General features: G+C 41.8%; 1 protein-coding gene across 2 annotated transcripts in view; it reads left to right on the top strand.

The window, feature by feature from the left end:
- The window catches only part of LAMA1 (laminin subunit alpha 1), a 175,128-nt gene that overhangs the window by 137,205 nt on the left and 15,387 nt on the right, over positions 1-22,536 (top strand). For both annotated transcript variants that reach the window (XM_017864698.1, XM_017864699.1), the window contains exons 42-55: positions 466-582; positions 2,347-2,529; positions 2,844-2,998; positions 4,637-4,780; positions 5,668-5,801; positions 7,521-7,671; positions 8,742-8,866; positions 14,484-14,634; positions 15,349-15,493; positions 15,975-16,116; positions 18,483-18,597; positions 18,773-18,946; positions 21,032-21,183; positions 21,823-22,008. In XM_017864698.1, the coding sequence (XP_017720187.1) occupies positions 466-582; positions 2,347-2,529; positions 2,844-2,998; positions 4,637-4,780; positions 5,668-5,801; positions 7,521-7,671; positions 8,742-8,866; positions 14,484-14,634; positions 15,349-15,493; positions 15,975-16,116; positions 18,483-18,597; positions 18,773-18,946; positions 21,032-21,183; positions 21,823-22,008 (2,074 nt within the window). The remainder of the gene's footprint in view (positions 1-465; positions 583-2,346; positions 2,530-2,843; positions 2,999-4,636; positions 4,781-5,667; positions 5,802-7,520; positions 7,672-8,741; positions 8,867-14,483; positions 14,635-15,348; positions 15,494-15,974; positions 16,117-18,482; positions 18,598-18,772; positions 18,947-21,031; positions 21,184-21,822; positions 22,009-22,536) is intronic.

Below are 22,536 nucleotides of genomic sequence, written 5' to 3'. Positions count from 1 at the left end.
TTTTTTTGAGACGGAGTCTTGCTGTGCCTCCCAGACTGGAGTGCAGTGGCCGGATCTCGGCTCACTGTAAGCTCCGCCTCCCGGGTACACGCCATTCTCCCGCCTCAGCCTCTCGAGTAACTGGGACTACAAGTGTCTGCCACCAGGCCTGGCTAATTTTGTGTGTGTGTGTGGGTATTTTTAGTAGAGACAGGGTTTCACCGTGTTAGCCAGGCTGGTCTCAATCTCCTGACCTCGTGATCCACCCACCTCAGCCTCCCAAAGTGCTGGGATTACAGGCGTGAGCCGGCCCACACTCTTAATTTCTATAATGAATGTTGCTCAGTCTTGCTGGAAAAACAGTCAATATTGGGAGTCTCCTTAGAAAGCTATGAATTCTGTAGATGGTCAAGAATGACAAAACTGTTGCCTAGGCAACCTTTAGTAGGCTAACCTGAAGGGAAACATTTTTCTCCCTTTAAATAGTTATTGCATTGGAACTGAGTGAGCTGAGAAATAAGACAAACAGATTTCAAGAGAATGCTGATGAAATTACCCGGCAGACCAATGAATCAGTCTTGATACTCAGAGCAATTCCTGAAGGTAAGTGGAAAGGACATTCTTCTTTAAATCATGTCTTCTCACTGTAAAAGCATCACTCAGGAGCATAAGGAAGTCCTGCCTCAAGAATGGTCAAGGCTGTAGCTCAAAAATGAGACTAAGATTGACGAAATTTTTACTTGGAAAGGAATATGATTTAGAAATGAAAATCCATGGTTTTTAAAATAGCATCACAATACTGGCATCAAACTGCTAGAATTTATAGTCTTAAAAACAGAGATTGCATAGTACCATCTGAATTGCTTACTTTTGAAATGCTTGACACATTGCTTAGAGGAAGAAGGACCATTGAAAGAAGTCAGCAAGTAAAGAAGCTGGAATGTGCTTTACCTGCCTAAGGGGAAAATGCCAGATTCATTATCAGTGTGGCAAACTGAAGACTGCTTGCTTGGCCATCTTCCTTAGTGAGGCAGTAAAACATTAGGCTCACTGATCACTTTAATACTGATGGTTTAGAAATATGGTATTCTTGAAAATTTTAAATAGGATAATTTTTTTAAGTGTAATACAAATGAATTGCGCTGCACCTCAAACTTCTCTTTTGTTCTTTTGTTGTTTTTTACTTCTAAAGTTTCTGTTGTTTAAATAGAGACCAGGTCTTGCTATGTTGCCCAGATTGGCCTTGAATTCTTGGCCTCAAGCGACCCTCTTGCCTTGGTCTCCCAAAATGCTGGATTACAAGCGTGAGCCACTGTGCCCATCCTCCTTTTTTGCTTAATAAACATCTTTTGAAAAAGTCTTATCAAGTGCTCAAAGGAGCACTTTAAAAGAGCTTTCAAGCCATTAAAAACAAGAAGCCCCAAAGTCCTTCTGTCTGCAGGGTTTCTGTTTGTAAGCGTGGAGTTACCTGGGGAAACTGGGCATGCTGCATTGGGCTTACTTCTTACCTTGAAACAAGGAAACATTTTCTGATCTGGAAGATTTTTTTTTTCCTATTCTTTTTTTATAAGTATGCCATGGTATATTTTGACTAAATGCTTAATAACGTTTTATTTGAAAAAACTTTGAGCTTACAGAAAAGTTGCAAGAAAAGTAAAAAGGCCACCTGTATACCCTTTTCCAGCTTTTCTGCTGTAAATGTTTTGCCCCACTTGTGATTAAATGCTTCAAAAATGAATGATAGTGTCTTTTAAAAATCCTCACCCAGATTTTCTAGAATAACCGAATTCTAATGTACCTTGAGTGGCTGTTTAGGCTTTATTCTGCTGTTACTTCTAGCAGCCAGTTGATGCTATGGGCAAATACCTCTTCCTTTAACTTAAGACATTCCCACCTCAGCTGCAGAACTAGGATCCAAATCCTTATTATCCAGACATGAAAGGAGGTGGAGAACATGTTTCATGAAGGTGAGAAGGGGGTGATGGAAAAGGACCCAAATAAAGAAATGTAGCTTATTAAGATGTAAGACACAGACCGCACAGCGATTGGTCATTACTTTTGTGATCTCATTGTGTACTGAAATCATATTCCAGAGAAGTATTAACAAAAATTATTTCATTTGTCCCTAAAAGGGGATAGTAGAGCATAAGATATGCAGTGTTAATATTGCCATTAGAAACAAGAAGCTCTTAGGTCATTGACCCCTGCCCGAAAGAAAAAAAAGCAAACAAGCAAGCCTCAGTTTGTGTTCAGCATCAGTAATATGACAATAATGTATTTCTGTGCAAAATTACATTTGTTGTAGTTTTATTCTTTTCTCCGTGTGTAAGCACCAAAAGTGCATGCTTGTGTATACATTTATTTTAGATACAAGAGACAAAGGAGCCAAAACCAAAGAGCTAGCGACGTCTGCAAGCCAGAGCGCGGTGAGCACGCTGAGGGACGTGGCAGGGCTGAGCCAGGAGCTGCTGAGCACATCTGCCAGCCTGTCCAGGGTCAACACCACATTACAAGAGACGCACCAGCTTCTGCAGGACTCCACCATGGCCAGTATGTCAGCGCCCTTCCTTCCAGTCATGACCGTCTGTGTCATGCAGACATGGAGCTAGCTAAGCACACAGTGGTGCGTTGTTCACAACATTCCTGAAAAGTAGCAGTATGCCAACGTCTGGATTAGCCTTTATAAAGAAAAGGGCCTTAGTCTACGCATGCTACTGGTGCAGTTTTCATCTTTGTACCAAAATGTCATGGATTTGATTATTAGGGTGTTGTTTTACCCAGTGCATTGTTAATGAACAATTAATTATCTTGTTTTTCCCTCTCCCCAACTTTCTTGCCGCCCCTTGCCTTCTTGTATTTGTTAGCTCTGTTGGCTGGAAGAAAAGTCAAAGACGTGGAAACTCAAGCCAACCTTTTGTTTGATCGGTTGAAGCCTTTGAAGATGTTAGAAGAGAATCTGAGCAGAAACCTATCAGAAATTAAACTGCTCATCAGCCAGGCCCGGAAACAAGCGGCTTCTGTGAGTTTGGGGCCCCGTGGCTTTCATCACTGGGCTGTCAGTCATGTGGAATCCCAGGGAATTCATGCAGACGTGGCTCTCAGCCACATGTGGCTCTCAGCCACACTGCATCCCTTAGGCCTTCCAAAGACCCGGATCCCAATAACCCGGGCTTCCTCATAGCCCTGTCTTGGTATATTTAAAGCCAATAACTAGCTTCATTTTCTTTGAGTTCTGCTTTTATTCAACATGCTTCAAAATGTTGTTAGCAAAGAGATTTCCATGTCTTTATGGAGATTTATCATTATAGACTAAATTTAAAACTTTTAGCCTGGACAGTGCAGAACATGTCAAATCTACATGTTAACATTACTCTAAGTTTATGGGTTGCATATGGTGTTATTTCTTCATTTTACCAACTTAGTTTTAATAATCCAAGTATTCTTTAAAGTGTTTGTGTAGTATGGGCCTCATCCTTGAGGTGTCTGAGAAAACAATTTGTATGCAACAAAGGCTGCACAAATCCAGGTCACTAAATGCCTGAAGCACTGGACGCCTGGAGCAGTTCACACATGAGAAGATGTTTTACCCGCGGCACATGGCACTGGCTGTGCCCTAAGGGAAAAAGTTTCCTTTTGAGAGAATGTGCAATCGTCATGTGATTGGGGACTTCGAGAGGATGAATGCAGCCTCTGGGCTTGCATTTGTCCACCTCAGGCTTTCTAGGGAAGAGAAAGGAGCACAGGCTCTGTCTTTTCCTCTCAAGTGTCCTTGCTATTGGAAAAGGAATGTTGGTTTCCATGAGCTCTGGCTTGCATCTGTTTCAGTTATAATTGCTAAATAAATATAGGCTGGGCGTGGTAGCTCACATCCATAACTCCCACAATTTGGGAAGTCGAGGTGGGAGGATTGCTTGAGGCCAGGAGTTTCAGATGACCCTAGGAAACATAATAAGATCCTGTCTCTACTAAAAAAAAAATCATAATAGCCAGGCTCGGTGGTGTGAACCTGTAGTCCCAGCTACTCAGGAGGCTGAGGCAGGAGGATTGCTCGAGCCTAGGAGTTCAAGGCTGCAGTGAGCTATGATCACACCATTGTACTTCAGCCTGGGCAACAGAGCAAGACCCTAAATAAATAAACAAATAAATAAATAAATGTAAGCCCAAGGAATGCTTCTTGATGCTATGGTTAATACCAAACTTAGACTCTTTAAGACTAATGTAAGATACATATGCAAAGAATTACTAATCAAAGAAATATGTAGTAAGTATAATAATTGCTCTATAAATATCTGCTGAGTGAATAAATATATTACCTCTCCATTTATTTACCAGATGATTATCAAATATCCTCTTTGTGTCAGGCAGAAAGATTCCAAGGTGATAAAATCGTCTTTAAGGAATTAAATCTTATGTGAGCAAGACAGTTTCCTATATAAAGTTGCTTATTAAAAACTAACACTGATTTTCTCATATTTAAACACTTTACCAAATGAAATCATTTTTATTACCATCTGATATGTCACTTCATGAAACATGAACCATTGTGTATTATCAAGAGAGGAAACCTGCCTCAGTGAAAATTCATTACAGAATAGCATTGTTGAGCTGCTGGTGTGCGTCACTAAATGATGAGGACACTTTCATTTTCCTTCTGCAGATTAAAGTCGCTGTGTCTGCAGACAGAGATTGCATCCGGGCCTACCAGCCTCAGATTTCCTCTACTAACTACAACACCTTAACACTAAATGTTAAGACACAGGAACCCGATAATCTTCTCTTCTACCTCGGTAGCAGCACCTCTGTAAGTTATGGACATTTGGAAAGCAGCACTGAATTTTTTATGCACTTCTAGATTTTTCTGAATTTTCACTTATTTGGTGAAAAAAAAATAGGCCTTAGTGAAGTCTAAATCTCCCACAGGGACTAACCTTTGTTTAAATGGTAGCATTAGATTAAAAATGAGCAAACTACCAAATTGAAAGCCTGTGAGAAGGGAAGTGACATTTCTGAAGGACGCCATCTTAACTGCAAGCCCTGGGGATGGAACGTTTTTGGGATTCCCCCAGTGACCCCTGGAGTGACTATCAGAATTGTCAAGCTTCTGTCAGGTTTTTCTTGCCAAGAATTCCAGTGGTCCCCAGATGGCAAGTGCTTGTGGAAGGTCTTTGATACCTTGGCTGTGCCAGTGAGAACAGGTCAGAAGGCTTGGGTGTGTAGGGCAGAAAATGTTAACAAGCACATATAGTGTCTGAAATGTCTTCAGGAGATAAGATGCAAAGCACATGCAAGCCTGTGACAGGGGTGGGTCTTCATGGCTCCTGTCTTACTGCATATTTCACATCCATTTCTTACCTCGGACCCTGGGCAAACAAGCAAGCTCAGTGCCTTCCCTGGTGCTCCCGGTGGACTGCCTGTGACCCGCAGCGAATTTTCCTGGGGACTCTATGGGAGGTATTGAGGAGGACCATGCCAGGCATGCAGGGAGGTGCTGATGTCCCCGGGGCTGTGAGTCATGCCCCAGCTCCAGGGAGGGGACCATTTCAAACAAAAGAAAATAGATTTGGGGGTTTTGTTTTTTATTTATTTATGTTTAAGAGCAGAGAAAACACCGTAAGAATTGACTATAAAGTGTTGTGGTGGTTGGCAAACAGTGTGTAAACTGATCCCCGTTCATGCCCTGCCCCCCAGTCTGATTTCCTTGCAGTGGAGATGCGGCGAGGGAAAGTGGCCTTCCTGTGGGACCTGGGCTCCGGGTCCACACGCTTGGAGTTTCCAGACTTTCCCATTGATGACAACAGATGGCACAGTATCCATGCCGCCAGGTAGTAGAGAATGTTCTCTCAGAGCACCTCTCTTTTTAAAAGTGTGTCTCATAAGTAATTTCACGCTTGTAACATCATATAATAGGCTTTGAAACTTCTGGAAAGTCAGATTATAACCAAACAATACTTGGTTTAGGTTAGCTGTAGAAGTAAGCATTTGTGGCCAGTGGCTCACACCTGTAATCCCAGCACTTTGGGAGGCCGAGACGGGTGGATCACCTGAGGTCAGGAGTTTGAGACCAGCCTGGCCAGCACGGTGAAACCCCATCTCTACTAAAATACAAAATTAGCTGGGCATGGTGGTGTGCGCCTGTAATCCCAGCCACTCAAGAGGCTGAGGCAGGAGAATTGCTTGAACCCAGGAGGCGGAGGTTGCAGTGAGTGGAGGTCGCACCACTGCACTCCAGCCTGGGCGACAGAGCTAGACTCTGTCTCAAAAAAAACAAAGAAAAAGAAGAAATAAGCATTTGTTACAAATGACAGAACTTCTTTTTTAAGGCTGAATAGTAGTATTCCATTGTGTATATTTGTATAAAACACATTTTCTTTATCCATTCGTGTATAAAACCACATTTTCTTTATCCATTGTGGTTGATCATTCCACATCATATCCAAAAATCATAACATCATTTTGCACCTCAGAGGTATATACAACTATAATTTGACAATATATAATAAAAAATAATTCAAAAAAATTTTTTAAATTAAGGTTTGGATTTTTTTCTTACTGCAGGAGAAACAAACTTACCAAAATCAACAATCAGAAGAAGAAAAAACTGAAAAGCTTAGGTTACCTTTAGAATGTCTAAAATGTCTAAAAGTTTAGGTTACCTTTAGAGACCAGGCATGGTGGCTCACTCCTATAATCCCAGTGCTTCGGGAGGCCGAGGAGGGAGGATTGTTTGAGCAACAAGGAGTTTGAGGTTAGCCTGGACAACATAGTGAGACCCTGTCTCTAAAAAAATTAAAAATGTATCCAGGCACAGTGGAGTGTGCCTGTAGTCCCAGCTACTCAGGAGGCTCAGGCAGGGAATTGCTGGAGCACAGGAGATCGAGGCTGCAGTGAGCAGTGATCGCACCACTGCGTTCCAGTCTGAGTGACAGAGGAAGGCCCTGCCTCTAAAAATATTTAAAAATACAGAACGTTACTTTTAGACAGTCTACGTGTAAGGCAGCCAACCTGGTAAACTTCCTCAGGAGAGAGGTGTAAGGTGTGGCATGGTAGACATTGCATGTGGCTGGCAGCACATTGCACGTAGACAAGGACAGAAAATAATGATGCAGGTGGTGGGGGGTGCATTTTCTTAAAATTCAGGCACAAAGCAAAATTCTTCCTTTTAAAATCCTTCTCCAGAGGTCATCACTTTTGAGCAGCTTTAAGTATATGTTTTCACTTTTCTATACTAGTATGGTTTGTTGGGATTTTTATTTTATTTACAAAATGGGATAGTATTTACGGAGTAGACATGTCTTCGGATACAGTTTAGCTCATCTCAGATGTTTTAAGCAGGAACGCAACATGATGAAATTTCTGTTTCAGAAGAGCTACTCTTGAAGATTTGGGGCAGTAGGCAAGACTGGAAGCCAGGAGGCCAGCAGGGGGTGCTGTTGCAGGACTCTTGGGGAGAAGCAGATGGTGGGTGTGAAGGAAACATGGGGTTGTATGTGCGCCAACTGGAAATTCTGAAAGTTCCTTTTGCAATTCTTTGTGACCCTTAGATTTGGAAACATTGGTTCACTGAGTGTAAAGGAAATGAACTCAAATCAAAAGCTACCAGCAAAAACAAGTAAATCCCCTGGGACAGCTAATGTTCTGGATGTAAACAATTCAACACTCATGTTTGTTGGAGGTCTTGGAGGACAAATCAAGGTAACATTCTGAAAGTTCTTCTGAACAGGACTGATTGATTTTACCTATGTCTAAAAGTCATGGGCTGGGCGTGGTGGCTCACGCCTGTAATCCCAGCACTTTGGGAGGCTGAGGTGGGCGGATCACCTGAGGTCCAGAGTTCAAGACCAGCCTGACCAACATGGAGAAACTCTGTCTCTACTAAAAATATAAAATTAGCTGGGCGTGGTGGTGCATGCCTGTAATCCCAGCTACTCAGGAGGCTGAGGCAGGAGAATCACTTGAACCCCGGGAGGTAGAGGTTGCAGTGAGCTGAGATCGTGCCCTTGCACTCCAGCCTGGGCAACAGGAGTGAAACTCCGTCTCAAAAAAAAAAAAAAAAAGGCGTATGTTTAGATGGTTGAATATATGCTAGGCAGATGAAGATGTTTCTGCTTCTTTTGTTTTGCTGCTTGACAGTTCCTCTGCAGAATTAGGCTGGTTTTGCACAGTAAAGGGTGATGCTTACTCAGTAGCATAAATGGGGAAAAAGCCAATGGTTCATCTTGCTGTTTGGGTTTCTTTCCCAGTGATGAACAGGAAATTCAATGCTCCATGTTAATTTCTGTGAAGTTTCTTTATCTCTAGTCTAGCTCTAGTTAGTGGTTGATTAATACTAATTAGTGTTTAGCAAAAAAGCCCTCCATCTTTATTTTATTATATCAGTTCTCCTCTCTCCAAATATAATTGCATTTTTTGGACCTGGGTCAATGCTCAGAAGTGGGAGTTCAGGTCTCAGGTCCAGCTGGGCCCTCACTACCAATCACATTCTCTGGCTGCTCTTTTCTCAACCATGCAACACGGTTTTCTCCATCAACCCTAGTCACTGAGATGATCTTTAAGATCCTGCCCAGTTGTCACTCATTCTAGGATTCCACTTCATAACTGGAAGGAAATCCAGTGATTACAAACTGGCCTTTTTTCTCATATTGTTCTCTCAAAATTTGGATCTGTTAGATTGGAGCTCCCAGGGAGAAGTTTTGTGCACTTGGAGAATGTATTTTGCTTCGTCAGCTATATATTGATTATGTTTGTTTGCTTGTTTGCATTAGAAATCTCCTGCTGTGAAGGTTACTCATTTTAAAGGCTGCTTGGGAGAAGCCTTCCTGAATGGAAAATCCATTGGCCTATGGAACTATATTGAAAGGGAAGGCAAGTGCCATGGGTGCTTCGGAAGGTAAGATGTCCTCATGGTTTAGCACATAGTATGTCATTCTGTTAACATCTGAGAAGTGCTGAAATAATTTATTAATACATGCACGTCGAGGGAGGACAGAATTTGTGATATCGCTGGTAGGTGTTTAGCTGCCAATTACAAAGCCATGCTTTTTCACACGTTTATTGTCAAAAAAAATCATCCTGTGACATTGGTATAATGTAGATTATCCCAACCTACATTATATTATTATATTATATTGTCAGGTGGTGTAATGTAGATTAGTTACTGAGAGAAGCACGGGTATCATTTTTAATCCTTTAAAAAGAAGTGCTCTTTTTCCTATGTCTTGTATGCTTTGATCATGAATCATAAACCCTAAAAGTTTCAGACAATTTCTCGAACAACCTTCTGTCTCAGAGAGCCACAACCAAATCTTTAGAAATCACTGTACATTTTTATTTTGAAAACATCTCCAAGGATAAGAATTTTTTCATGTGTGGTCGATTTTTACAGATAAGTACTTCCCAATTCCGGACCAAGTTCTATAATTCCAGAAATAAACTGTATTAGGAAATAGAGAAAAACGAGTATCTTTCTTTCTGCATATATTGATATAAAGGCATTCAAGGACTTAACCTTAGCAAGTGCAACATCTTCACCCCCCACCCATTATTTTATAACAAAATGACTGCAACCCCTTAGGTATATAAAACCTGTTTTCCATCACTTTAGTAATTAAGACAATAAATTGCCTTTTTCCATTAGAGAAAAGTAACATCTGATATAATTTCTCTTGTCTAATGGGCTGCTCTGTCCAGATGGATATCTGCAGTTAACAGTGAGCAGTGACAAGATCAGTTAAAGCAACTTACAGCACATTTAGAAACTCATGGGTGAATTTTTCATTTTGTCATTGTCAGGCCTATAGTTTAAGCCTTCTCTTTTCCCCTTAAAAAGTTAGGACCAGGCGGGCATGGTGGCTCATGCCTGTGATCCCAGCACTTTAGGAGGCTGAGGCGGGTGGATCACCTGAGGTCAGGAGCTCGATACCAGCCTGATCAATATGGTGAAACTCTGTCTCTACTAAAAATACAAAAATTAGCTGGGCATGGTGGCACATGCATGTAGTTCCAGCTACTTGGAAGGCTGAGACAGGAGAATTGCTTGAACCCAGGAGGCAGAGGCTGCAGTGAGCCGAGATCGTGCCACTGCACTCCAGCATGGGTGACAGAGCAAGACTCCATCTCAAAAAAGAAAAAGAAAAAAGAAAAAAGTTGGGACCAGAGACTTGGAGGCTTGGTGATTGTAGCCTTAGGATTGAAAAAGAATATAGGCTTTGGAGTCTTGGGTTTCTCAGGCTTCTGGCCCAGGTCTCCCGCCAAATTTTTTTTCTCTGACTTTGGATAATAAGTCTCTTCACCTCACTGAGGTTTGGTTTCTTTCTCCAGAAAAGAAAAACGATTATCGTATTTGTCTTACCCACCTCTATAAATCATAGTGATGAACACAACATGATGTGTGTGAAAATGCTTTATAAACTGGAAACTTCACCAGTCTTCACCACTGCTCTCCTACAGTGATGTGACTTTGCTTTGTAGGTAAATGTCACAGGATGGTTTTGTTTTTGTTTTTTGTTTTTTTTGACAATAAACACATGAAAAAGCATGGCTTTGTAATTGGCAACTATGATAAAAAATGCTGTTGCCTCATGAGGTAATGACACGCTCTGCTCTAGAACTTCAGTGGAATGAGCACCTGAATTCAGGCTCTCTGATCCGTCACTTTTTTCTTATGCTGTGTTTCCAGCAAGGAACTCTTCCAGCAATTTAGTAATTCTAACATGATAAACACCCCGACCCCTAGACTCTGTCCCCTCCACTGACCCCAGATCATTAACCTCACTGTTAGAAAGAGAAATGGTTACCAGAAATTAAACATTTCTAGTATGAAGAAGTCTCCCTACTTCACCTGTGACAATAACCTCTGTTTTCATCAGTCATTTCCAGAGGTACTTTGAAACCATTGACGATCGAGCTACAGCACCGAATGAATGGAATGATTTCCGGCTCTTCTTTTCTTGTTGGGTTGAGGAAGTCAGCTTTTTAGATGGTCACGTTTTGTCCCCCTTGAAATACCTGGCCTGCCACCGATTTCCACCCACCCTGGACCTTTTACTGGGTCAAAGATGCTCCCCTCCTGCCAACTTGAGACTGGCTGTTTGACGGAGGGCTGGCCACCCAGCTGAGTAGTAGAACCACATTGACTCATCAGCTCAGCCAAACTAGGGTCTGATTAAATATGTTTTTCTGGGGACTGAACAAATCCGCTGGCTATTCTTGTATTATATTGGCCAACATTTCCAAAGATAGGTGTTTGTAAAGAATACTAGTTTGGTGTAGGGTATTAATAGGTGTTGTGTACTGATCATAAATGTTTGGGAAACACTGAGTTAAAAAAAATAAGCATGTTTCTTGGTTGTGAGGCTATCAGAGCCTTTAGTTAACATGAATATGCTAACATGTATGGTAACCATGTCCTGGGGAGAGGCCAGAGTTGCAGCGTTTCCCACTCACTTGAGCTTGAACCCTTTTTGAAAAGGTACCTCCGGGTGAGGCTCACGCTTGCAATCCCAGCACTTTGGGAGGCCAAGGCAGGTGGATTGAAAACGATTAGCCAGGCGTGGTGGCATGCGCCTGTCGTCCCCACCATTCTGGAGGCTGAGGTGGGAGGAACGGTTGAGCCCCTGCACTTCTGCCTTGGTGACAGAGTGAGATCCTGTCTCAAAAAAAAAAAAGGGCATCTGGAGTTTCTTCTGCTTCATAAAACATATTTTGTGAACTGCTGGTGCAGGCACAGATTGGCGCTTTGTGTCTGTTCGTAAATTGACTGAACTGTCTTCAGTTTAGGTAACATCCACCACTGCGCCCCTTCTCCGGTTAGACAAAAGCTTTAGTTCAAAGAGCTAATACCCTAATTCTAGTAACAATCCATTTTAGCAGACTTAGATTATAATTCTTTGTTCCTTTCGGTTTGTGTATAATTTGCCATTATTAAATCACTAGTGTAGCCCATCGATGTCCTCTAAATTTTTAAAAAATTTTTGACCGTTTACTCTTAAATGTGATTTATATTACCAAGTAAATGAATTAAAACCTTTTTATTCCTCTTTGAATATATTATTATACTTGTACATGGTGTCACTCTGTAATTATGAGCAATCTCTTATGTTCTCAAAGGATACTACAAAATTAACCACTGATTCTAACAGTCCTCATCAAAATCAATATGGAAAGGCCCTTTATGTAATTAACAGGCATAATCCTTGTGTTATTTACGAGTGGACATTGTGACAGAGTGCTGGCTACGCGGCTGGCCTTTGTCACAAGTCAGTTACCTGCGCTCCAGGCCCTCTGCTAGGTACCAGCCGTGTCCACATACATCACACGTTTGTGTCCTCAGACATCTCATGGCCTAGGGGAAAATGCCTGTATAGAAAGTGGAAAATGCATGGGCTGTGGCAAGGGGCCAGAGCTAGAGGAGCAGCATCCCAAGCCCGAGCCAGGGTTATCTCACGCCCTCGCGGGGTGGCAGCAGGGCACGCTAGTAGGTCAGCTCAGGATTATCCAGACCTCATGAGGGAGCCCTTGGAGGATTAGGGAGGTCTGGTGATTCTTCCAGACTCACAGGGCTGAGCACTGGGGAGGGCGGACGCCCTCCTGATTGCAGGCTCCCACTTGAACCTGCGGGTAATGGGGGCATTTCCAAGGCTGGAACAGAGCTGTCCATGAAGTGCTGTGATGAACCGATCTTTCATTTGTCCTGGGCCCTTACCAAGGCAGGGACCCACTTGGGCAACAGGCACCTGGGCCGACTGTTGAGGCACATGTGCCTTTGGTCATAGTGGGGAAACCGGCAGGGGCTCTGGGAGAAGTTCAGGGAAGTGACTGACATGGGGACAAGTCTTCGGTCGTGTTCAGTCATCATTTCACTTGAGGCCCCCCTCTTCGTGGCCACTTCACTCCAGCAGGCCCTGTTGAGGGAGAGAACCCAGGAGCAGAGCCCCCACCTTCTTGAGAGAGGAGGGCTCACAGGCTCTGGGGAGGGACAAAGCCCCCATGTTCTTGAGAGAGGAGGGCTCACGGGCTCTGGGGAGGGAAGGGCCATGCACTGAGGACCAAGACAGATTTCTGGAGTTTTGTTTGAAACCTGGCTTTGTGATTTCTTGGGGTGTGTCCTTGAACAAGGTACTTGAATCTTTGAGGCTCAGCTTTTCATAGGTGGAAATGGGGACCAGCCCATCGAGGACCTCCAAACACAGCAGAATAATGACAGAGCACATCTGCTATGTGCCAGGCACTGTTCTAAGAACTGCCTGGGGCAGCCCTCCCAGAGAGGTTTTATGGTTATCCCTGTTTTATAGATGGAGGAAAGGGCACACAGAGAGGTTAGGTGAGTTTTCCAAGTTCACACAGCTAGTATGTTGGGGACCTGGGATTTGAACCCTGGTAGTCTAGCTCTAGAATCTCTGTCCTCAGGCACATGCACTGTGGTTGGCCAAGAAGTAGAACAATGGAACATATGGCTAGGAAGCCAAAGGCTTAAAAATTAAAGAATTAAACCATAGTTGAAGAATTCATGCAGAGTGCATTTCTTTTAAGTTATAATTCCTCAAAGAGACCGCATGATGGAAATGTTTGAAAAAGCAGGAGTGCGGGTAGTTGTACATTTGAAACCTTGTTTCGCAAAGCACTATTTTTTGTTTTATTTTGTGTTGTTTTATCATCCATGGACATGATTTTACTGTTTGGTTAGACTGCCTTGCTTAGAAATGTGGCACTAAGTTTGGTTGTTACACCTCTAACTGGGAGAAGTTCAAATTCTTACCCCAAAACCACCCTCATCCGAATTTCACTCTCAAGCCTTATGATATTGCAGGAAATTATTTTTGGAACATGATTCTGATCTGTTCCGGATGAATGGCTTTGTAATAGAATAGCGAGTCAAGTCAGCCTTTTGCTGTCATGGGGGAGAAGACCAGGAAACACACTCACCTGAAAATGCCCTGGGCCATATTATATCCCTGTTGTAACCCATGTACTCATCTCTAAGTACGATATGGGTCTTTAAGTTCATCCTGCAGATTTTTGAGGATGTCAGTGATTGTTTTGTGAAGTGATGCTTCTGGTATATGGGCACAAACTTGCTTTCCATCGTAACTCTAGTTTCCCTGAGGTATTAGTTAAAACCTCATCAGCAGAGTGAAAATGTCAATGTAAAAATTATTCTGAAGACACCAGAGTTAAGAGAGGACAGTTACATCAAAGGAGATTAGAACTAATAAATCCAGTTGGTAAACTGAAATATTTATAGCAGTTATCCTCCTATCAGGAAATATCTTTTACCACAATGAATACTGCCTACATTAACTTTATTTTCCTTATAAAGCAGTTGGGCATTTGTCTTGCATCGTCACATGGCAAAAGCATATTTTTAAATATTATCATCTACACTTGTTACGAAAGTATGGAACTAATAGCTCTACCGTGATCTTTGTAAAGGAGAACTCAGTAAGTGTGTTCTTGGTTCTTTCTACCCTCCTAAGAATGGATTCTATTTCATCTCTTCTGCTTTGCAGCTCCCAGAATGAAGACCCTTCCTTCCATTTTGACGGGAGTGGGTACTCTGTCGTGGAGAAGTCACTTCCGGCTACCGTGACTCAGATAATCATGCTTTTTAATACCTTTTCACCTAATGGACTTCTTCTCTACCTGGGTTCATACGGCATAGTAAGAGTCTTTATGGGGCCCTAGGCCCTACTGTATACACACATTTAGATTGCTATGTGGTTGTTTATGTTTAATGAGGATTTACTAATTAAATATGTACATATGTATGCCATAAAATTTTTATGAGCATATACTAGTATTAATATACGTATGTGCTAAACAATTTCCTCATTTAAAATTATTTATTATCATTGTAGAACCTTTAGAAAAATATAGAAGAACAGCAAGTAGAAACTAGCCTTCTAGTCTTTATAGATGTCAATTAAACATTTGTTATTAAATTTTGAACTTAAATCATATGTCTTGTTCTGGGTTCACTGTGACCACAGTGACATTGTTTGAATTCCATCCATGGGAATTTCATGTTCTTGTTTGCATCTCATGTGCTGGTGATTTCTGTCTTTCAATCTTTTGGTTTTATTTTTTAGAACTGGCCCCTTGTCAGTCTGAATGAAAAAGATACAAGGAGATTCCATTTCTCTTACTGAATTGCAGATTTTGGTAACAACAGATGGTGTTTCATTTATATTAGTGTAGTGTTCTAGAAAGCCTTCGTGGACATTTTTGGTTTCATAGCCGATAGACCTCTGGCTGTGGGGCCAGATCCAGTTTTCTCAGTTTGACTTTAGAAGCTTTTGGCCATCCCTGACTGGAAGGGAAAGGGAAACTTGGGACAAAGCTATAACCTGGGGAACTGTGTTCTCTTCTTTACAGAGAGACTTTTTATCCATCGAGCTGTTCCATGGCAGAGTGAAGGTTACGACTGACCTGGGTTCAGGACCACTTACCCTTTTGACAGACAGACGTTATAACAATGGAACCTGGTACAAAATTGCCTTCCAGCGAAACCGGAAGCAAGGTAGAGACAGATGGACTCACCAGATGTCGGTCACCCTCGTAAGAATAGAAATCTTGTCAAAATCAGCAATCTTTATTCCACAGTGGTCTCCTGGGTATTGGATGATAGTCTACTTGAAAGCCAGTGTTGTCTTTGGAATACTAAGCAACAGGATTCACATTTTGCTGGAGGAGTGTTATACTTGTATTTGCCTGTGATTTCCAAGTGTGTTATTTAACACTAAATGCTAAATTGGAATCAAGAATCAAATCCATTCTATTTTCTTCCACACACATACTGCTCTCATTTAGCAATGGGTATTGACTTTGATAGAGAGGATTTTCACTTGTCCTTCAATAACCAAGAACGTTAGCTGATCAAATTCATAGAATCTAGAAGAATATGCCTTTGTAAATGAACTTTGTTGCCAGAAGTTTGCATTTTACCTTAACATGGAAAGGGATTTCCCTTTTCTTATCTCTTGTCTGTGCTCTCCTTTTAGGAGTCCTAGCAGTTAACGATGCCTTTAACACCAGTAATAAAGAAACCAAGCAGGGCGAGACTCCGGGAGCATCTTCCGACCTCAACCGTCTAGACAAGGATCCGATTCATGTGGGTGGATTGCCAAGGTCAAGAGTTGTAAGGTATGATATTAAACTGCAGAATTTTCACGTCCCTGATTTCCAACCGTATTAGCTTGCTAGGGCTGCGAATGGATTGTGTCACAAACCAGGTGGCTTAAACAGCAGAAATTTATTATTTCCCAGTTCTAGAGACTGCAAGTCCAAAAACAAGGTGTTGGCAGGGCTTGCTTCCTTTTGAGGGCCGTGAGAGGGAATCTGTCCCATGCTCCTAGCTTCCGGTCGCTTCAGGGATTCTTTGGCCTGTGTCCTGTGTCCACATTCCCCCTTTTTATAAGGACAACAGTCACATTGGATAAGGACTTCCCCTAATGACCTCATCCTAACTCGATTACCTCTGCAAAGACCCTTTTTCCAAATGAAGGTCACAATCACACATAAGGAGGATTAAGACTGCCATATCTTTTGGAACACGGTTGAACCTGTAATCTGCTTTTATTTATTCAAAGTACTCTATGCCGTGTGACTTGAGAAGTAAAGCAGACCTTCTGCAGAAAAATTAGTGATTTTATATGTATTGCCTTTAGAACATCTAAATCCTGTTACCATGCAATATTTGGAGACCCCACTTGCTGTCATATGACTTTAATGATTTACAGAAACTTTGTGTGGCTGGTTCATTGTCCTCAGTTTTGTAATTTTGGTTTGTAATTAAACTCTAAGGTTCTTTCACACCATTAAAAAAAGACACTTAGGAAAGTCCAATAGTTAAGGTAAGACGGCTTGCTGGGAGTGGGGTCATTAAATGTCCAAACTGGGCCATTCAGCGTAGTGGTTAGCAAGTTCCACTGGTAGCAGTGCTACAATGTCTTTAGGTCAGGTTCTTGTGTAGAATCCTGTTGCTATGATGAGCAATTCATAGCAATTCAGTTGCTATGATGAGCAGCCTTTTGTAGAGAGAGCCACTTCTCCACTGTGCCTCTTCTCTTTGCCAGGAATCTTGGAAAGTCCCAAAGAACATAGTTTGGAACCACAGCCACCTCCTGATCTTAGAATTGAATCCATTTAAACCTCAGTGGAGTTTGTCACTTGCTAAGTCTTACCTCCCTGCCAAGACAGAGCCAGGACTGGAAGCTGTCTCCAGATCCCATCCCAGATTCATGCCCTGTCATGCTGGGACCAGGACTGGGGTGTTCCTGTAGCCTCAGCTATGTCCTAGTACATCTGGACTTTGCCCAGATGGCCCAGTGTAGACAATGCAGGAAAGGATAGAAGCCCATATCACAGATGTTCTCAGTAGAAGGGACTTAGGTGTCATCAAAGCCAGCCTCCTCATTTATATGAAAAGAACTTGAGATCCAGAAAGGTTGAAATTTGTCCAAAATCATGTAGTTGCTTAACAGTCCATAGCTCACTGTTCAACATGAGAAAAAAAAATGACTGTAACAGGAAACCATGTTATTGCAAAGCTATCCTGTGAAGAGCTATTACAGAAGAGTGCAGCTGGGAGATGTTCAGTGGTCTCCATAATTTGGAAATGAGAGCTGGACTACATTATAGCCTGACCTTAGCCGGGAGTGTGGAGACTTCTGGTAAGAAAAACATGATATTGACTTGAACACTGAGAAATAGAGTTTCAGATAGTCCCAGACTTTACCACTTGCAGTTACTTCCTTTAGGACAAAGTTCATGGATATGCAATGTAAACAACAGCCAATGACTTCCTTTTTTAGCAGTCACATCCTGGGAAATGCATTACCTGCACTGGTCCCCATGGGAAGCAAACTTTCTGCTCTACATGGAGACTGGATTATAATTGGTGTGCTGCAATGCACTGTGCACTGTCTTTCTTATAATTGGCCTGTGTTTTCTGTAGGTAGCCATCCAAGTAGCCAAACTCACTAAGTTTGATCCCTTTCTCTAGGCCTGAGGAGAGTAGGAGAGTACTTGTTTGATCTGAAGTTCTCACTATCAAAATTGTTCTTAGAGGGAGGCCAAGAGATTTCTGCAGAGTAGCACATGGAAACAGGTTTTCCAGAAGTATAGGGTTTTTTTTTTCCTTCTTCTTTTTTTGGGGAGGGCAGGATCTTGCTCTGTCACCCAGGCTGGAGTGCAGTGGAACAATCATGGCTCATTGCAGCCTCAAACTCCTGGGCTCAAGCAATCCTCCTGCCTTGGTCTCTGGGACTGCAAGTGCATGCTACCATGACTGGCTAATTTTTTATTTTTTGTAGAGACAGGGTCTCACTATGTAGCCCAGACTTGTCTCAGACTCATGGGCTCAGGTGATCCTCCCACCTCAGCCTCCCAAAGTGCTGGGATTACAGGCGTGAGTCACTGTGCCTTGCCCAGTGGCTTTGTATTCCTTCATTCAAAAATGGAATTTAGAAATCCAAATTTTGTGGTTGTTCTCATGCCCTTCCCTACAGGAGAGGTGTCACCACCAAAAGCTTTGTGGGCTGCATCAAGAACCTGGAAATATCCAGATCAACCTTTGACTTACTCAGAAATTCCTACGGAGTGAGAAAAGGCTGCTTACTGGAGGTAGGAAACATTGTTATTAATATTCACATGAGTTTCCTTAAGTGTTCATTGATTTATCAACATCCTACCAGTGGGGATAGGAAAGAGATGATGGGGAGACCAGTCGTGTCCTCCCCACGGCAGGTTTGGCCGCAGCTGGGAACTCACCGTGCCGTTTCATCTCCTCTGTGACCAGCCCATCCGGAGCGTTAGCTTCTTGAAAGGCGGCTACATTGAATTGCCACCCAAGTCTTTGTCACCAGAATCGGAATGGCTGGTAACATTTGCCACCAAGAACAGCAGTGGCATCATCCTGGCTGCCCTCGGTGGGGATGCAGAGAAGCAGGGTGATCGTGAGGAGTCACACGTGGTGAGTAGGTGCTCCTGAGCCCCAATCTCAGGAAACGACTTCGGGAAACAGTGAATGGAAAATGACGGACTCATAAACATTTATTGTCGCTGTGTTCCTGGTTGCTTATGGATGTGCATTTTCAAAAAGTAAAAGTTATTATTGCTGAATGTCGTCCCCTTATGAATCAATGATTTCTTATATTACGTAATCCATCTTCCTTGTCTAGTGACTGAGGAAAAAGTTATTTGCTGTCTACCTCTAATTTTCTAAAAACTCATTCAGAAAGCATATACTGAGTTTTCTTCCCCATGTTGTGGTCATTTCTCTTCATTCCAAGGCTAAAACAGCAGTCCTTAAATCCTGTTGAGGTCTTCAGTCTACTGCTGGATGAAGCAAGATTTTCTTTATCTATTATAGGATTGAAAGGAGCAGCAAGAGAAATGTGGCCTGTAATAAGCACAGTAAACTAACAGGGGGACAGAAGAGAAATGACAACCATTTTTCTTATTTATATTCCATTTCAAGAGCATGAGTGATATTTCCCCCATCCTCTGCTCAAATTTGTATCTATCACATGATTTGAAGAGACTTTACAGAATGTTAGCACACTGTCTTAATCAAGTGGAGTTCATGCAGCTAAAATCTATAGAATGCTATCTTGTACTCTGCAAGGTAATTTACAGACATTGCTGTGTAATTATCACAACCTTGCTGCCAGGGGAATGCTGCTACATTTTGCTGAGGAAGAAATGTGTTCAGAGAGCCTGGCAAACCTGCTCAAGGTCACACCGCTGGTATGAGTCAGAGTCAGGACTGGAACACCAGTTTGCAGAACCCAAACATGTCATGATATACTTGGGGAAGGGCTAACAGTGGCTAAGACTGGTTGATGAGATCCATTGATCTCTCTCTCTTTTTTTTTTAATTGAGCTGAAATTTATATAACCTAAAATCAACCATTTCAAAGTGAACAATTCAGCAGCATTTAGTGCGTGCACAATGTTACGAGGCCACCTTTCTATCTGATTGCAAACATTTTCATCACTCAAAATAAAAGCCTGTGCCATTAATTAGTCACTCCCCATTCTCCTCTCTCCCCACCCCTGGCAACCACCAATTTGCTTTCCGTCTCTATAGATGGATTTACCCATTCTGAATATTTCGTACAAATGGAATCATATTGGGTCTTGCATCTTTCACTTAGCATTTCTTTGAAGTTCATCCCCATTGCAGCATGGATCAGTGCTTCATTCCTTTTTACAGCTGAGTAACATTCCACTGTATGTACATACCACAGTTTGTTCATCAGTTACTTCATGGATAAACTTTGGGGCATTTCTGCCTTTTAGCTGTTATGAATAAATGCTGCTATGAACATAGGTGGATAAGCATTTGTTTGAGTCCCTGTCTTCAGTTCTTCTGTGTATGTATTTGGGAGTGGAATCACTGGTTATATGGTAATTCTATGTTTAACTTTTGAGGAACTGCCAAACTTTTCTCCATTAGTCTTAGTAAGGTTACTTTCAAATCAAAGTGTGCTTACTAAGTCAGCAAAAAGGAATGATATTAGCCATTGCTAGCAAGAGTGTTGTGAGATGCTCACATTCCAATCCTTCTGGTGTATAAACTACCTTTTATCAATGTCTAAAAAAAATTAAAAGCTTTAAATATTTTCACATCCTTCAAATGTTTAATTCTACTTTTCATAATGTTAGAAACAACATCACAGGCAAAACAATTAAATATTCATATGTATGGTAATAAAAAGTTGGAAACTACTTTAAGTTTCATGGATAAAAAGACAAATTACAATATACCTACTTGTTGGTATCTAATGTAGCAATAAACAATAAGTATGAGGCAATGCAGAAATGGAAATCTTTGACATCTTCAGTGATAATAGCATAATGCGGAATATAAATTATATGAACAGAGATTAGAAAGTAACATACAAAATTTAACATTGTGACAGCTGATGAGATTCTTAAGGAATTGCTCTACTCACTTGATGTTAATCTTCTCACATTATCTTCATAAGACGAAAGTTTTCTAAATCATATAGTAATGTGTTTTGTCGGGAAATTCTCTATGCAACCTCCCCAGCCCTTCTTTTCCATCATGCTGATTGGAGGCAACATTGAGGTACATGTCAATCCTGGGGATGGCACAGGCCTGAGGAAAGCTCTCCTGCACGCTCCCACGGGTACATGCAGCGACGGACAAGCACATTCCATCTCCTTGGTCAGGAATCGGAGGTAGTTGTACGCGGCAAGGCAGTGTGTAATAAGGGTGTGGTGAGCTTAGAGGGAATGTGGAAGGAACCTTGTGGTGGTGCCCTGGGTGGCTAGATGACTGGGGTCATCCGCATCCAAATAATTCTAGAACCTTGCTAGGATTGCTTCCTGGGAACCAGTTTCATCTGCTTTCTAATAAGATACTTGTAGAATTTTTATAATTAAACAACTTTAACTCTGCCGTTTACTGGGGCCCAGCGTAAATTGTCTTTACACTGGATTGATTCTGTGGCAAATAGTACTACAGTATTAGTAAATAGTATTATATCAACATTCCTGTATATTTCCCTCCAAAACTGTAGACTGAAAGCTTTAAAAGCACACTGGGCATTTTCATCATAGGTAAAGAGGTTAAAAAAAAAAAAAAGAAAAGAAAACCTCTCCAAAAGCAATCTCATTCAATGGATATTTAATAACATTCCATTCATTTCTGAAAATGTTCAATTTGAGTTTTAATTTTCAAGATTCACCTTTTTATTCACAGACAGCATCTTGTTAAAATACACCTTTAGGGAACGTTTATTTTCAGTGAGAACTTGTGGGAATTATTATTTCATTATGTTTAAAGCTTTTCATTTATTTTCTCTGTTGGACTTTTAGAATTATCACTGTCCAGTTGGATGAGAACAATCCTGTGGAAATGAAGTTGGGCCCATTAGTAGAAAGCAGGACGATAAATATGTCCAATCTGTACGTCGGGGGAATTCCAGAGGGAGAGGGGACATCACTGCTCACAACGAGAAGATCGTTCCATGGTTGTATCAAAGACCTGATCTTTAATTTGGGGTAAGTGTACCTGCTCTCTGCATGTTCTTGCACTTTCTGATCTTTCATGGTGAGTGCTAACATTAATCTGAAATCTAATTTTACTGTTTGAGATTGAAAATTTTGCAAGTTCCTGAATAATGAGTGAACCCCATTATTCTATCATGAAAGGCCCCCCAAATGGATTTTAGTGGATTAGAATGTTAAATAGATCTGGTCATCATACTTTAAAAACCATCGCTGAACATTAGCTCTCTGTGACTGTCCATAAAGAGCTGGGATTTAAATATGTTTTTGACATGCATTTGGAGGAACATAGGGATTTTGTGATGTAAGTCTCTTGCTGTCTTGAGAGCGTTGCTTTGAAGGAGCTGTTGACTACGGGACTACTAGCAGCTTCAGGTTGTTAATGGCTTCTCCTAAAACAATCACTGTATAATTAAGAACTGGAAGCCTCCATTCCCTGTTTGGAGTCAGGATGAAGAAAAGAACTGACATGTGCCCACGAGCAGTTCATTCCTCCTTGCTCACCCTCTGCCTCTGGACAGG

The sequence above is a fragment of the Rhinopithecus bieti genome, unplaced genomic scaffold (assembly GCF_001698545.2).
Source record: "Rhinopithecus bieti isolate Rb0 unplaced genomic scaffold, ASM169854v2 scaffold_73682, whole genome shotgun sequence".
Classification (NCBI taxonomy): Eukaryota; Metazoa; Chordata; class Mammalia; order Primates; family Cercopithecidae; genus Rhinopithecus; species Rhinopithecus bieti.
Note: the sequence above shows the minus strand (reverse complement) of the source record. Positions and strands in the feature narration are given on the sequence as shown.